The sequence below is a fragment of the Actinia tenebrosa genome, unplaced genomic scaffold, assembly GCF_029948245.1.
Source record: "Actinia tenebrosa isolate PJP-AT-01 unplaced genomic scaffold, QUT_ActTen_1.0 PGA_scaffold12__29_contigs__length_12842862, whole genome shotgun sequence".
NCBI lineage: Eukaryota > Metazoa > Cnidaria > Anthozoa > Actiniaria > Actiniidae > Actinia > Actinia tenebrosa.
The window spans coordinates 8,431,450-8,446,280 of record NW_028292572.1 but is presented as its reverse complement, the minus strand read 5'-3'; the positions used below and the strand labels follow the sequence as shown (position 1 = coordinate 8,446,280).

General features: G+C 40.7%; 3 protein-coding genes across 3 annotated transcripts; all 3 read left to right on the top strand.

Annotated features, from left to right (window-relative positions):
• The first annotated feature begins 1,001 nt into the window (after nt 1-1,001).
• LOC116306952 (dCTP deaminase-like) lies at nt 1,002-2,330 on the top strand. The gene has a single exon (XM_031717446.2). It carries the CDS (start codon nt 1,002-1,004, stop codon nt 2,328-2,330), a length of 1,329 nt encoding a protein of 442 aa, XP_031573306.2.
• A 1,577-nt stretch (nt 2,331-3,907) lies between these two features.
• LOC148912201 (dCTP deaminase-like) lies at nt 3,908-5,230 on the top strand. Its single transcript, XM_089027988.1, has one exon. It carries the CDS (start codon nt 3,908-3,910, stop codon nt 5,228-5,230), a length of 1,323 nt encoding a protein of 440 aa, XP_088884114.1.
• A 1,371-nt stretch (nt 5,231-6,601) lies between these two features.
• LOC148912200 (dCTP deaminase-like) lies at nt 6,602-8,364 on the top strand. Its single transcript, XM_089028185.1, has one exon. The coding sequence runs from the start codon at nt 6,808-6,810 to the stop codon at nt 8,128-8,130; it is 1,323 nt and encodes a 440-aa protein (XP_088884311.1). The 5' UTR covers nt 6,602-6,807; the 3' UTR covers nt 8,131-8,364.
• The last annotated feature ends 6,467 nt before the right edge of the window (nt 8,365-14,831 follow it).

Sequence of the window (14,831 nt, the reverse complement as noted above, 5' to 3'; positions counted from 1 at the left end):
ACATATTTTTAATAGGTCTGGATAGACTGATTAATTGTTTCCCCCCCCCCCTCCCCCCCAAAGTGTCAAATATTGTTATTCGATAGATTTTTTTCTTCACGACCTTCGCTTAGAACAATTACCACAGGTATCCTACAGGTACACTCTACTTTCAATACCATTATCGCAAATAAAAGGTTTGTTTGACTTACAGTTTTCATTCTTAAAATATTTTGAAATGACTCTTTTTCTAAGAAATTACCAGCTACGCATCACTTGCTTGATTATGTTAGTTGGAGAGATTGAGTAACAGAACGAGTTTACTTTCTGTATATTCTAGGGCAATTCTGGTCGTTTATTAATCTTTTTAGTATCGAGATAAGACCTACTGTTCTATTGATTGTTGATTAATTTTATTAATTAAGAGTATTGTTAATAAATTATTCCAACACTTCTCACGTCTCTTGTTCGTTCAACCGAATCATAGATTACTTACAGTGACGATATAGAACATAATTAATTTGCATAATTTCCGAATATCATTTCTTTAGAATTGGCACTAGTCTAAAACCAATAGGATTGCGTATTCGGTTCCCAACAGTCGGTCATTAGATCTTATTAACCGAGCGGGAAGTCTGTACGGGATAATCTTGACCGAGGTCTGTACCCGACCGAGGTTAAGATTATCCCGTACAGACCGACCAAGCTCGGTTGATAAGAGTTTTATTATATGACCACTTTTCATTGAAAAGGACAAAATGTTTTCGCCGTAAGATTAATATGCGATCGGACCGGTTAATACCGGAGAATCTAGACCAGTTCGCGATGCGATCTATCCAATCAGATTGCTCGATTTGCTAGTGTCCAGGCTCTAAGATTCACGGTCATATAATAATATGACAATATATATTCTTTATTTGGTAAGAACCAAACGCCATATGTACCGCTGTTTGAACTACGTTCAGGACATTACAAGACGTGAATTCTGGACGGAGGAAAAAACAAGCAGGAATTGAAGAAATATGGACAAGGAAAGCGCTAAAAGAACCCGCACAGCAGATGAGGATACAAAGGAATCAGAATCTGGATCTCAATCGAAATCCCCTATGTATGGAAGAAGGAAAAAACAAGTGGGAAAAGATTTAATGTACATGATGACCGCCCTTTGGATGGAACAGTCTCCTTGGAATTTCAAATACCCACTAAACCGACTGAATGTCGTTGGCGATGAAGACAAACTGAACGTCGTGGGAGCGGTGTTTGTGCTGCCAAACGATCGAGTTCTTTCTGTTGATTGCAGTAGAAGGAATAACTCCATATCAGCTTCTCAGGTGGAAGAGGACGAAGGCATTGTACATGGTGCTGTACAGGCGCTCATCAAGTACCCCGACAGAGTGAAAGACTGTAAGGTTTATCTGTCAAGGAAGCCCTGTGCCCATTGTGTCAAGTTGCTGGTCCAGGCAGCAGTGGAGAAAGTCTTCTACCTTCCTTTGAGACCAGAGAAACGTGACAAAGAAGAAGACAAGAGTATCGATGCCTTGTTTCAAGTGAGTACCATGAGCAAGTCGGTCTTTGTTCCCTACATTACCGAGGACGACGTGAAAGAACTTGAAACGGAATCGAAGAAACCGTACAATATTTGTATGAAGAATTTAGGGGAACAAGAGAAGAATTATGCGAAAGGAGGATGGGATAAATGGAAGGGAAATATTAAAAAACAACTTTTCTGGGAAGAATACGGCGACGAAGAAATTGGGGATCAAGTCAACGAAGATATGGGAAATATGTTGGAATGGTTTGGTATGGCAACATTCGCTACAGGCCGCAAAGAGGTTATGGATTGGGAACCGGCTGAAAGTCCCTCTTCTTCGGAAAAAAAGGAGTTATCAAAAGAGGTAGCGAGCCATCTATCTCGACTTGCACAGATGTTATCCAACAGAACAGATGACCCCAAAAGAAACGTTGGTTGTGTAGTTACAGTTGGCGATGAGATAGTTTCCATTGGATGGAATGGCTTTCCTTCCAAAGCACTTTATGGCAACCATCCCCGTGGTTCCAGGAGTGACCCGGACAACGTGAAGTCTAAATACCCGCACATCATCCACGCCGAGCAGAACGCTTTGTTGTGCAGAAATCGCCGAGATCGCGCAAGTGGCATCGCGTATGTGAATAAGATTCCTTGTAATGAATGTATGCCCATGTTATACCAACTTGGAGTCAAGACCGTGGTACTTCCAGATGTTCCAGATGTTGACGGGAAGAAAATACCTGATAGTGAGAGATATTTCTATAAGCTGCTCGAGAATGACAAGATTGATGTTTTCACACAAGCAAAGGAAAAGCAAGAATAGGATTTCTAGCTTCAGTTTCTAGTTTTTTAGGCTTTCTAGCATATTATAGTAACAAGTACCTTACGATGTATATTGTATAGAGACCATAAAGGCTTTTGATTGTAAAGATAGGATTGTGTTAGACAATTTGTATAGGCTTAGAACGTGTATGAATACTCGATTTGTAGTGAACATTCCAATGACTTTTCTCAATATGTACGTAGTGGTCAAAAATAAAAAAAAGATTTTCATTGAATGAAGATGGGAAATATTTTCTGCTTTAATTATGCATGGATCACTCACAATGAAAAATCTTTATTTCTAAGAAAAGGTAGTGATAAGAAGCGACGCTTCGATGCATCTTGCCATCATTACCAGTACAGAGACATGACAAGATTATGAATCAAGAGACCGTTTTCTCAAGGTTGTGTGCGCATCCAAATTTAAAGAATTTGACGGGCCAAGATACCAGAACACGAGCTTTATAATGAGAATTATGATACATTTCTATGAACTTTTTTTCGATAAGGATTCATTAAATTGATTATTCTCCTCTTTAAATATAAAACTGGCTTCTCAATTTTACAGAATTTGCGTCTTTCAATTTTGTGGCCCGACAAGTTGAATGCGCACGCAACCTTTAGTGAGTTTCTTAAAATAAACATATTTAAATCCAATTAGACTGATGAATTGTTTTTTCCCCCACAAAGTGTCAAATATTGTTATTCGATAGATTTTTCTCTTCACGACCTTCGCTTAGAACAATTACCACAGGTATCCTACAGGTACACTCTAGCTACTTTCAATACCATTATCGTAAATAAAAGGTTTGTTTGACTTACAGTTTTCATTCTTAAAATATTTTGAAATGACTCTTTTTCTAAGAAATGACCAGCTACGCATCACTTGCTCGTTTATCATTAGTTGGAGAGATTGAGTAACAGAACGAGTTTATTTTCTGTATATTTCGGTGCAATTGAGTTGTTTATTTATTTTAATATCGAAGTAAGATCTACATATCTATATTTTTCCTTACTATTAGTTTTTATGAATTAAGAGATATAGTGTTATTAATATTTTTGTTCGCTAACCAGAATCCAGATGTTCTTTGTTGGTAGAAATTTGCATAACCTCCTAATGTCGTCGTATTAACGTCGTACTTAGAAATAATAGAACTCAATGACCGAATGAGTTTACTTTCAGCTTTATAACTGTTATTTAAAATTAAAGCGTCGTTTTTCAAAGTAAGACTGCGCATCTATATCGTTACCTTACGATTAAATTTAAAAGATTCTTTTAAAAGATTTGTCCTCAAATTCTCAGAGATCTTCTAAAGCGATAGGATCTTGCCACTTTTGACGTTTGTTAGTTTATTCAGTTGCTTGAATTTCCATGAATTTCATGTTCTTGATCAAAACAAATGACGTCATTGTACTCCTACCTATTTATCTAGCTTGTGAGGATGTTCTGGATGATTGGTCGAAATTTGATCGAACCAATATAAGGTTGCAGTCGGATCGGGATTGTTTATAAGGAGTCAGCTGTTTGCGGAAGTGTGTTAGTACAGAAATTGATTTTGTTCAGAGATCCACAGTAAAATGAGTGGAGATCGCGCCTTTAGTTCTCTATCATGGGTAAAATATCTGCTAAGGAACGTTACATGTCTTGCCACTTGTACTTATGGACGAAGGAAAAAACGATTGGGAAAAGATTCAATGTACATGATGACCGCCCTTTGGATGGAACAGTCTCCTTGGAATTTCAAATACCCACTAAACCGACTGAATGTCGTTGGCGATGAAGACAAACTGAACGTCGTGGGAGCGGTGTTTGTGCTGCCAAACGATCGAGTTCTTTCTGTTGATTGCAGTAGAAGGAATAACTCCATATCAGCTTCTCAGGTGGAAGAGGACGAAGGCATTGTACATGGTGCTGTACAGGCGCTCATCAAGTACCCCGACAGAGTGAAAGACTGTAAGGTTTATCTGTCAAGGAAGCCCTGTGCCCATTGTGTCAAGTTGCTGGTCCAGGCAGCAGTGGAGAAAGTCTTCTACCTTCCTTTGAGACCAGAGAAACGTGACAAAGAAGAAGACAAGAGTATCGATGCCTTGTTTCAAGTGAGTACCATGAGCAAGTCGGTCTTTGTTCCCTACATTACCGAGGACGACGTGAAAGAACTTGAAACGGAATCGAAGAAACCGTACAATATTTGTATGAAGAATTTAGGGGAACAAGAGAAGAATTATGCGAAAGGAGGATGGGATAAATGGAAGGGAAATATTAAAAAACAACTTTTCTGGGAAGAATACGGCGACGAAGAAATTGGGGATCAAGTCAACGAAGATATGGGAAATATGTTGGAATGGTTTGGTATGGCAACATTCGCTACAGGCCGCAAAGAGGTTATGGATTGGGAACCGGCTGAAAGTCCCTCTTCTTCGGAAAAAAAGGAGTTATCAAAAGAGGTAGCGAGCCATCTATCTCGACTTGCACAGATGTTATCCAACAGAACAGATGACCCCAAAAGAAACGTTGGTTGTGTAGTTACAGTTGGCGATGAGATAGTTTCCATTGGATGGAATGGCTTTCCTTCCAAAGCACTTTATGGCAACCATCCCCGTGGTTCCAGGAGTGACCCGGACAACGTGAAGTCTAAATACCCGCACATCATCCACGCCGAGCAGAACGCTTTGTTGTGCAGAAATCGCCGAGATCGCGCAAGTGGCATCGCGTATGTGAATAAGATTCCTTGTAATGAATGTATGCCCATGTTATACCAACTTGGAGTCAAGACCGTGGTACTTCCAGATGTTCCAGATGTTGACGGGAAGAAAATACCTGATAGTGAGAGATATTTCTATAAGCTGCTCGAGAATGACAAGATTGATGTTTTCACACAAGCAAAGGAAAAGCAAGAATAGGATTTCTAGCTTCAGTTTCTAGTTTTTTAGGCTTTCTAGCATATTATAGTAACAAGTACCTTACGATGTATATTGTATAGAGACCATAAAGGCTTTTGATTGTAAAGATAGGATTGTGTTAGACAATTTGTATAGGCTTAGAACGTGTATGAATACTCGATTTGTAGTGAACATTCCAATGACTTTTCTCAATATGTACGTAGTGGTCAAAAATAAAAAAAAGATTTTCATTGAATGAAGATGGGAAATATTTTCTGCTTTAATTATGCATGGATCACTCACAATGAAAAATCTTTATTTCTAAGAAAAGGTAGTGATAAGAAGCGACGCTTCGATGCATCTTGCCATCATTACCAGTACAGAGACATGACAAGATTATGAATCAAGAGACCGTTTTCTCAAGGTTGTGTGCGCATCCAAATTTAAAGAATTTGACGGGCCAAGATACCAGAACACGAGCTTTATAATGAGAATTATGATACATTTCTATGAACTTTTTTTCGATAAGGATTCATTAAATTGATTATTCTCCTCTTTAAATATAAAACTGGCTTCTCAATTTTACAGAATTTGCGTCTTTCAATTTTGTGGCCCGACAAGTTGGATGCGCACGCAACCTTTAGTGAGTTTCTTAAAATAAACATATTTAAATCCAATTAGACTGATGAATTGTTTTTTCCCCCACAAAGTGTCAAATATTGTTATTCGATAGATTTTTCTCTTCACGACCTTCGCTTAGAACAATTACCACAGGTATCCTACAGGTACACTCTAGCTACTTTCAATACCATTATCGTAAATAAAAGGTTTGTTTGACTTACAGTTTTCATTCTTAAAATATTTTGAAATGACTCTTTTTCTAAGAAATGACCAGCTACGCATCACTTGCTCGTTTATCATTAGTTGGAGAGATTGAGTAACAGAACGAGTTTATTTTCTGTATATTTCGGTGCAATTGAGTTGTTTATTTATTTTAATATCGAAGTAAGATCTACATATCTATATTTTTCCTTACTATTAGTTTTTATGAATTAAGAGATATAGTGTTATTAATATTTTTGTTCGCTAACCAGAATCCAGATGTTCTTTGTTGGTAGAAATTTGCATAACCTCCTAATGTCGTCGTATTAACGTCGTACTTAGAAATAATAGAACTCAATGACCGAATGAGTTTACTTTCAGCTTTATAACTGTTATTTAAAATTAAAGCGTCGTTTTTCAAAGTAAGACTGCGCATCTATATCGTTACCTTACGATTAAATTTAAAAGATTCTTTTAAAAGATTTGTCCTCAAATTCTCAGAGATCTTCTAAAGCGATAGGATCTTGCCACTTTTGACGTTTGTTAGTTTATTCAGTTGCTTGAATTTCCATGAATTTCATGTTCTTGATCAAAACAAATGACGTCATTGTACTCCTACCTATTTATCTAGCTTGTGAGGATGTTCTGGATGATTGGTCGAAATTTGATCGAACCAATATAAGGTTGCAGTCGGATCGGGATCGTTTATAAGGAGTCAGCTGTTTGCGGAAGTGTGTTAGTACAGAAATTGATTTTGTTCAGAGATCCACAGTAAAATGAGTGGAGATCGCGCCTTTAGTTCTCTATCATGGGTAAAATATCTGCTAAGGAACGTTACATGTCTTGCCACTTGTACTTATGGACGAAGGAAAAAACTATTGGGAAAAGATTCAATGTACATGATGACCGCCCTTTGGATGGAACAGTCTCCTTGGAATTTCAAATACCCACTAAACCGACTGAATGTCGTTGGCGATGAAGACAAACTGAACGTCGTGGGAGCGGTGTTTGTGCTGCCAAACGATCGAGTTCTTTCTGTTGATTGCAGTAGAAGGAATAACTCCATATCAGCTTCTCAGGTGGAAGAGGACGAAGGCATTGTACATGGTGCTGTACAGGCGCTCATCAAGTACCCCGACAGAGTGAAAGACTGTAAGGTTTATCTGTCAAGGAAGCCCTGTGCCCATTGTGTCAAGTTGCTGGTCCAGGCAGCAGTGGAGAAAGTCTTCTACCTTCCTTTGAGACCAGAGAAACGTGACAAAGAAGAAGACAAGAGTATCGATGCCTTGTTTCAAGTGAGTACCATGAGCAAGTCGGTCTTTGTTCCCTACATTACCGAGGACGACGTGAAAGAACTTGAAACGGAATCGAAGAAACCGTACAATATTTGTATGAAGAATTTAGGGGAACAAGAGAAGAATTATGCGAAAGGAGGATGGGATAAATGGAAGGGAAATATTAAAAAACAACTTTTCTGGGAAGAATACGGCGACGAAGAAATTGGGGATCAAGTCAACGAAGATATGGGAAATATGTTGGAATGGTTTGGTATGGCAACATTCGCTACAGGCCGCAAAGAGGTTATGGATTGGGAACCGGCTGAAAGTCCCTCTTCTTCGGAAAAAAAGGAGTTATCAAAAGAGGTAGCGAGCCATCTATCTCGACTTGCACAGATGTTATCCAACAGAACAGATGACCCCAAAAGAAACGTTGGTTGTGTAGTTACAGTTGGCGATGAGATAGTTTCCATTGGATGGAATGGCTTTCCTTCCAAAGCACTTTATGGCAACCATCCCCGTGGTTCCAGGAGTGACCCGGACAACGTGAAGTCTAAATACCCGCACGTCATCCACGCCGAGCAGAACGCTTTGTTGTGCAGAAACCGCCAAGTTCTCGCAAGTGGCATCGCTTTTGTGAATAAGATTCCTTGTAATGAATGTATGCCCATGTTATACCAACTTGGAGTCAAGACCGTGGTACTTCCAGATGTTCCAGATGTTGACGGGAAGAAAATACCTGATAGTGAGAGATATTTCTATAAGCTGCGCGAGAATAAGGAAATTGTTGTTTTCACACAAGCAAAGGAAAAGCAAGAATAGGATTTCTAGCTTCAGTTTCTAGTTTTTTAGGCTTTCTAGCATATTATAGTAACAAGTACCTTACGATGTATATTGTATAGAGACCATAAAGGCTTTTGATTTTAAAGATAGGATTGTGTTAGACAATTTGTATAGGCTAAGAACGTGTATGAATACTCGATTTGTAGTGAACATTCCAATGACTTTTCTCAATATGTACGTAGTGGTCAAAAATAAAAAAAGATTTTCATTGAATGAAGATGGGAAATGTTTTCTGCTTTAATTATGCATGTATCGTGGTATCATGTCATGGTATCAAAGCGAAAGTGATGAATATTTTACCAAGAAAAACAAAGTAGTTGCACCTGTAAGGCTTTAACTCATGCCGTGGCCTTCAGGCGTCGAACCAAGATCTCTGTCAACATCAAAAATGAGTATAAACATCAGCAGCAGTAAGGGGGATTCGCGGTCACCCCCCGGAATTATGTGGGTATTACCCACATAAAATACTTTAGGGACTGGATGAGTCACATCCAAGGTTATCGCCCCGTGTACCTTGACGACGAAGTAATGGAAATGATTGCGTTTAACTTAAGAGAACCAACCCCGCAAAGCTTAAGGAAGACGTTGAAAAAATTAAAGCTAGGGAAATATTACAAAGGTATTCCCTATCTTTTGTCTGAAATTACCGGCGACTCTATTCCCGATGTTTCTGAAGATACTATGAAAAGGGCCGAGTGGATGTTTTGTCGGCTGAATAAGGATATTCCGTATTACCCCGACGTAATTTACGAGATATTCCGCGAAATTGATGTTAGGATGGATTCCCAGGCGATGACGTAATCCTACTTCATTTTACACAAGTTTTTTCACTGTGTAATATTTTGTGAAAACGATGCAGGCTGTGTAATATTTTGTGAAAGCGCCAGAGCCTGTGTAATATTTCGTGAAACTAATTTGCATATGAACCAGACAGCCGGCGTTCAATATGCAAATGAAATCCTGTCTCGCTTTTTTCAAAGCAAATATTTACTGAGCGAGCTTTCTTTGAAGCTCCTCTTTTGCTTCTTGGTAGATCTTTTTGCGAGATTCCTCGGAAAGATCTTTTACGACTGTTTTTTTGTTTCTTATGTCCGACTTTAGTTTCTCGTACTTTCCCTCCTCGGCTAGAATAATCGAGAATTCTACGTCGTCTATTTTGCGATCTCGTAAAGCTTTGGAAACCAAGTCGGTAATAGTATTTACTTTAGCCCTAGACAGAGCTATTGTCGTGTCGTGTTTTGATATTTTTGTGGATAGCTTTTTCATAATACCCGTAGCAACAGCAGAAATAATGCCGCAGGCTGCCCCAACGCCGGCCAAAGGAACCCCTACGATTACTCCGGGTCCAGTAAGCGAAGTAGCGACACCGGAGCCCGTCAACACTACGGATATGGATCATGAAGTTATCCGGCGCAATCTTATGTAGCGTGCTACGGGCTCTGACGTACTTTTTCCTAACTTTTTCGTAGTGTTTTGTCTGCCCTTCCAAGTAAGCCAGTATTAAGTTCGCTTTGTTGAGTCTGAAATTCTCTGCATCCGCAATAGGTGCCGTAGTATGGTAGTTTGGAATATCTGGGTACATCTTAGGTGCCGATGGTATAACATCCATTATATATACTAATGTACGACGCTTTTGGGAATGACATCGAGGAGCAGCCACATCACGATAATCGGGACTACTGGAATTGGAGGGCATTTAGGAAGATGTTTCCGCATGCAGACCCTACTAAGTTTGAGCGTAGACCCGATGGGATTTACTTTAACGGCTCTAGGATGTACAGCAATGAGGATTTGAAACCTACGCTGGTCGATCAGATAGACTCTCAGCTGAAGCATCCATTTAAACCCAAGCAGGAAGAACCTACCAAGCCCAGCTGGTGGAATGAATTATTGCTTGGTACTAGCACCTATCCGATACCTGCGGTTCCATTTTATAAGAGCATATTTTTTTCCCTTTTTTCGGCAACCATTTTCGGCTACCTTTTCTACTTTCACACAGGCTTTGCTGGTAGACACATTTCTACGCAAAGTAGTATTTTTGGAACCACTGCTGCGCTGGGAACAACCCCAGGAATGCCCGTAGTAGGTAGAGGCGATTTGCCTCCCCATTTGCAAGGGCTGCGAAACACCGCTTTTCCCACCGTAGCAAGGAGGAACGATTCGTACTACATAGTAGTAGCCAAAAACCTTCTACCCTCTTGTAACCAAGTTGAAAACTGGTTGATAACATACTGGTTGAAGATTTATTCGAGTTTGTTGCGTTACGTTTGTACTAGCCATATTTGGAATGCAAACACGCAACAGTATTCGTAATTTGAAAAATAAATCAGTTCTGCTCCAGATTTTGTGCTGTTTAGTTGTGTTTTTGTTTAGTCCAAGTTTTAGTTTTAGTTTCACTTATTTTCCTGCGACCTATCTTGGAAAAGACCTGCAATGAGTTTCATCATCTTTGCCGTTCAACATCCACTTGGTCACACTCTATATATACATGGAAGAGCAAAAGAGTATTTCGGCAACATTGCAAGAGATGGGCATAATAATAATAATAATAATAACTTTATTTCTATAGCGCTTTTACCTATGTTCAAAGCGCTTTACAAACAATATAACAAATATAAATAATTACTGAAATATCAAATAATCAAAAATCTAACTACTAAACTATCTTAATGACTACATTCTATAAAAATATAATAATCTAGTAATTATAAATATATATAAAATGAATAACTGATCTTAAAAAACTAACCATAAGCCTCTTTATATAAAAATGTTTTTAGCTTTTTCTTAAAGCTATCCAAACTTGAACATAATCTAATATCTTGGGGAAGAGTATTCCATAACACCCTGAGCAATCCCTTGGCAGATGAACGCAATGTGCGAGATGGAACGTAAGGACACACTAAATCACTAAGATAAGTTGGCGCAATACCATTCACTGCCTTAAAGACAAAAAGAAGGATCTTATACTTAATACGCTGTTCAACTGGGAGCCAATGCAGCTCCATCAATACTGGTGTAATATGATCTGATTTGCGTGAAAGACCAATAAGCCTAGCGGCAGCATTAAGAGCATATTGTAAGCGTTGCACAAGGTGTTTGGGTAAGCCAAACAATAAAGAATTACAATGATCTATCTTCGAAGTCACAAATGCATGAACTAGGATTTTTGTGGTGTCATAGCTTAAATACCTTCTAACGCGTGCTATGTTCCTAATATGGTAAAAAGCAGACTGGCAAACTGCAGTAACTTGTTTAGCTAAACTTAGAGTCCTATCGAAAACTACACCAATGTTCCTTGCATGTTCAGAAACTTTAATGAGTTCGTTAGCAGCAGAAATAGTGTCCAGTGGTGGCGATGGACGATGCTGCGCATGCAGTAGAAGAAACTCTGTCTTCTCGTTGTTAAGCTTCAAGTTGTTGGACAGCATCCAGCAATCAATATCACGTATACATGCTTCAACCCGGTATCTGCAAGAATCCATGTCACCTCCAATGGAGCAGTTGAATGCGTAGTAAATCTGCGTGTCATCCGCGTAGAGGTGAAATGAAACACCATGATGCCGCATTATATCGCCTGATGGTGAAGTGTACAAAGTAAAAAGGACTGGGCCCAAAACGGATCCTTGTGGCACACCGTACTCCAAGTTGAAAACGTCCGATCGTTGGTTTTCAACACAAATGACTTGTTTGCGATCAGCAAGGTAGGAACGAAACCAAGCAAGAACTTTACCACGTACTCCAAAACGAGAAGAGAGTCTTGAAAGCAGGATGCGATGAACTACAGTGTCAAATGCTGAAGACAGGTCTAGAAGCAGCAGGACAACACATTTGTCATCATCAATGGCACGAAGGATGTCATTCTGTACTCTAATAAGGGCAGATTCAGTGCCGTGGCGTTCCTTATATGCAGATTGAAAAGGTTCAGTTAAGCTATTGTCATTTAAATAGGCAGTTAGTTGTGAAGACGCCACTTTCTCGCAACACTTCGAAACAAACGGAAGATTCGATATAGGTCTATAGTTGAGCAGCTCTTCATGGTCCAAAGAGGACTTCTTAAGTAAAGGTGAAACAACTGCTTCTTTCAATGATGTAGGGAGTATAGAAAGTTCCAAAGATAGGTTAACAATACGGGTGATTACAGGATACAACAAATCAGTACACTCCTTCATGATGGAAGCTGGAATTGGATCAAGCACACAAGATTTGACAGCGGACGCACTAACATAGGTATACATAGGCATACGCATATGGCATATAGGCATACGTGCGAAGAATAGAGTGCTGGCACATTTGCTGCTGGACAACGCGTACGACGGGAATCTACTACCCGACATATCCAAGTGCGACTATTTGCGTGGGAACGAAGGTACTACGAGTTTGCAGCCGCTGTCCGGGCTACCACCGTTTGTAGACGATGTGTTTGTCTATGGATTTGTCGCAGAGAACGACATGTATGGTAGGATATGCAGGAATGCGAAGACACTAGTCTCCAAGGTATCCACTGCGGCCCAGGAAGCATTTGGTACCTTTCTACACGTCCAAATAGTACACAGCTGCAGGCAAGGAAAGATAGTAGATAGCGTTTCCAACTTGGTAGGCAAGTGGTATAGCTTGCATGGAGAACCCGCAGCGGTATTTGTAGCCAAAGTAGACACCTCGGAATTGTCCATAGAAACCGTAGAGGAAAAGATACCCCACTTTGCTACTTTGCTGGATTCCCATGGGTACGGTATCTATTCCGTGGACTACACAGGATTTCTCCGGTACTTTGGATAGAAAAGCTTTGGTGCGCAGATTGTTGCAGATGGGCTACGAAATGCAAGGAGAACTGGGTGGACGCAGAGGTACTATTTTGGACAACACGCACCAAGTAGGCAGCCATGTTTGTACTTGGATGGAAGACGGCAAACGCACGAAAATATACGACAAAATAGTATCCAACTTCGAAGCCGGCGAAGTGCAAAATCCAGTAGGTGCAAAGTTGGCAGAGTATGTGGATTGTCCAAACGAGCACTTGGACATTCCTGCATCCAGACGTGCAAAAAAGAGGATGCAGCAGAGTGGAAATATCCATCTATGGTAGGGATTTCTCCAAAGAACACACCAATGCTATTGCGGAGACTATAGAACCTCTAGGAGACATATTTGTCGTGCAACCACCCAAAAATATGTGGTTGGCGCTCGCAGAACACTTGGATAGGTGTTTGTGCATTTGCTGCGAAGAGACAAAGGAAATCTACCTAGCTTGGTACTGCCACGCGACAACGGGAAGAATAGCCGGCATACGAGTACGAGGCAACGAAAGATGGGAACAATGCGTACTTTGGACCATAGCAGAGTTTGGTTTGCGCAAACGCCCCATATTCCGCATAGATGTACGAGGATTGGACCCGGTGGAAATCCTACCGCTGCGGTGCTACACGAAGGACTCTCCTACCGTATTGGCGGAGTCTAACAAACCCACCAGAGTACACGAAGATCCTCCTACTATCGCAGAGTTTCTCCCAACCACGGAGCACGTAGAGTGGGTTTGGCGCACGAAGAAGGCACAAAAGATAGGAGTAGAGAAAAGTCTATTTGGAATACTAGAAGTTCCTACGGACCGCAGAATATCCACCCTATCCAAGAGAAAACGACAGCAAAGATTGGAAGACATACGGGACGATTTGGAGGGAGACGAGTGGGTAGAAGCTACGAAAAGATACCACGCAGAACTCTTGGAGCAAAGAAACTCCATACTCCGGCAAAAAGAAGAATACAGGAAGAAAATAGAGGTAGAATTGGAGAAATACAGGAAAACATTGGATAGGATTTCCAGGAGAACAGACAATTTGCGTAGATTCTTCTTTGGCCAGGATGTTTGCGAGCAATTCCTAGAGGATTCCGTGCCTCGCAGAACCAAAGTACATCGAATGCAAGAAATACCCGCAGGGGAGTACAAAATACTAGGCTACGCAGTGCCCAAAAACGTAGATACTGTTTGGCCGGCAAGAGGACACCGAGTAGCATTGCGAAAAGGCAAAGAAACCTGCATTGCGTGGGCCACGGAAGCAATACTGGACGCATGCATGGCAGGGAAGTTCGAAACAAACGAAAACATGCGCATAGCCATACCCGGGGAAGAAATATTGCTAGAGTGGAAGAACAACATAGCAACTGTCTTCGTACCCGAAGGACCCGGTTTGGACACGTACTACGAGTTGGCTAGGAAAATAGACCATTCGATGCCCAGAAATCCAGGAAAACTACTAGAAGTGCCGGCGCCACCCAACAAAGAATGCACGCAAGCGCTGCACATGCAGGAAGGAGAGTACCAATGCTGGAAGTACGCCGAAACCACCTACAGAAAAAAAGAAAGAACAATTCTGTTTCTCTCGGAGAAATGCCCCGAGTGCGTTTTGGAGGGCTGCACGGTAGAACATGCTACTACACCGGTTTGGGGGCACTTTCTGGACGAGCAGGAAATAGATTGGACGCAGCAGCCGCCCTTGTACTGCAATATTGGTAGAGAAAAGTCTACCAAGGCAAAGAAGAAAGACCGACTGGTGCACGTCTCTACTCCATCTCCGGAATCCTAGACTTCGGTTTGGGCGTTTCTGGGCGCGCATAGTAGACTACTTTGGGTGGCCTGCTTCGCGCCCAAACGAAGGCAGCTATGCCTACGACTGCAAATAGCA

What these genes read in the sequence shown, in the direction of transcription:
- LOC116306952 (XM_031717446.2), top strand. Translation starts at nt 1,002, where the DNA reads ATGGACAAGGAAAGCGCTAAAAGAACCCGCACAGCAGATGAGGATACA.
- LOC148912200 (XM_089028185.1), top strand. Translation starts at nt 6,808, where the DNA reads ATGAGTGGAGATCGCGCCTTTAGTTCTCTATCATGGGTAAAATATCTG.
- LOC148912201 (XM_089027988.1), top strand. Translation starts at nt 3,908, where the DNA reads ATGAGTGGAGATCGCGCCTTTAGTTCTCTATCATGGGTAAAATATCTG.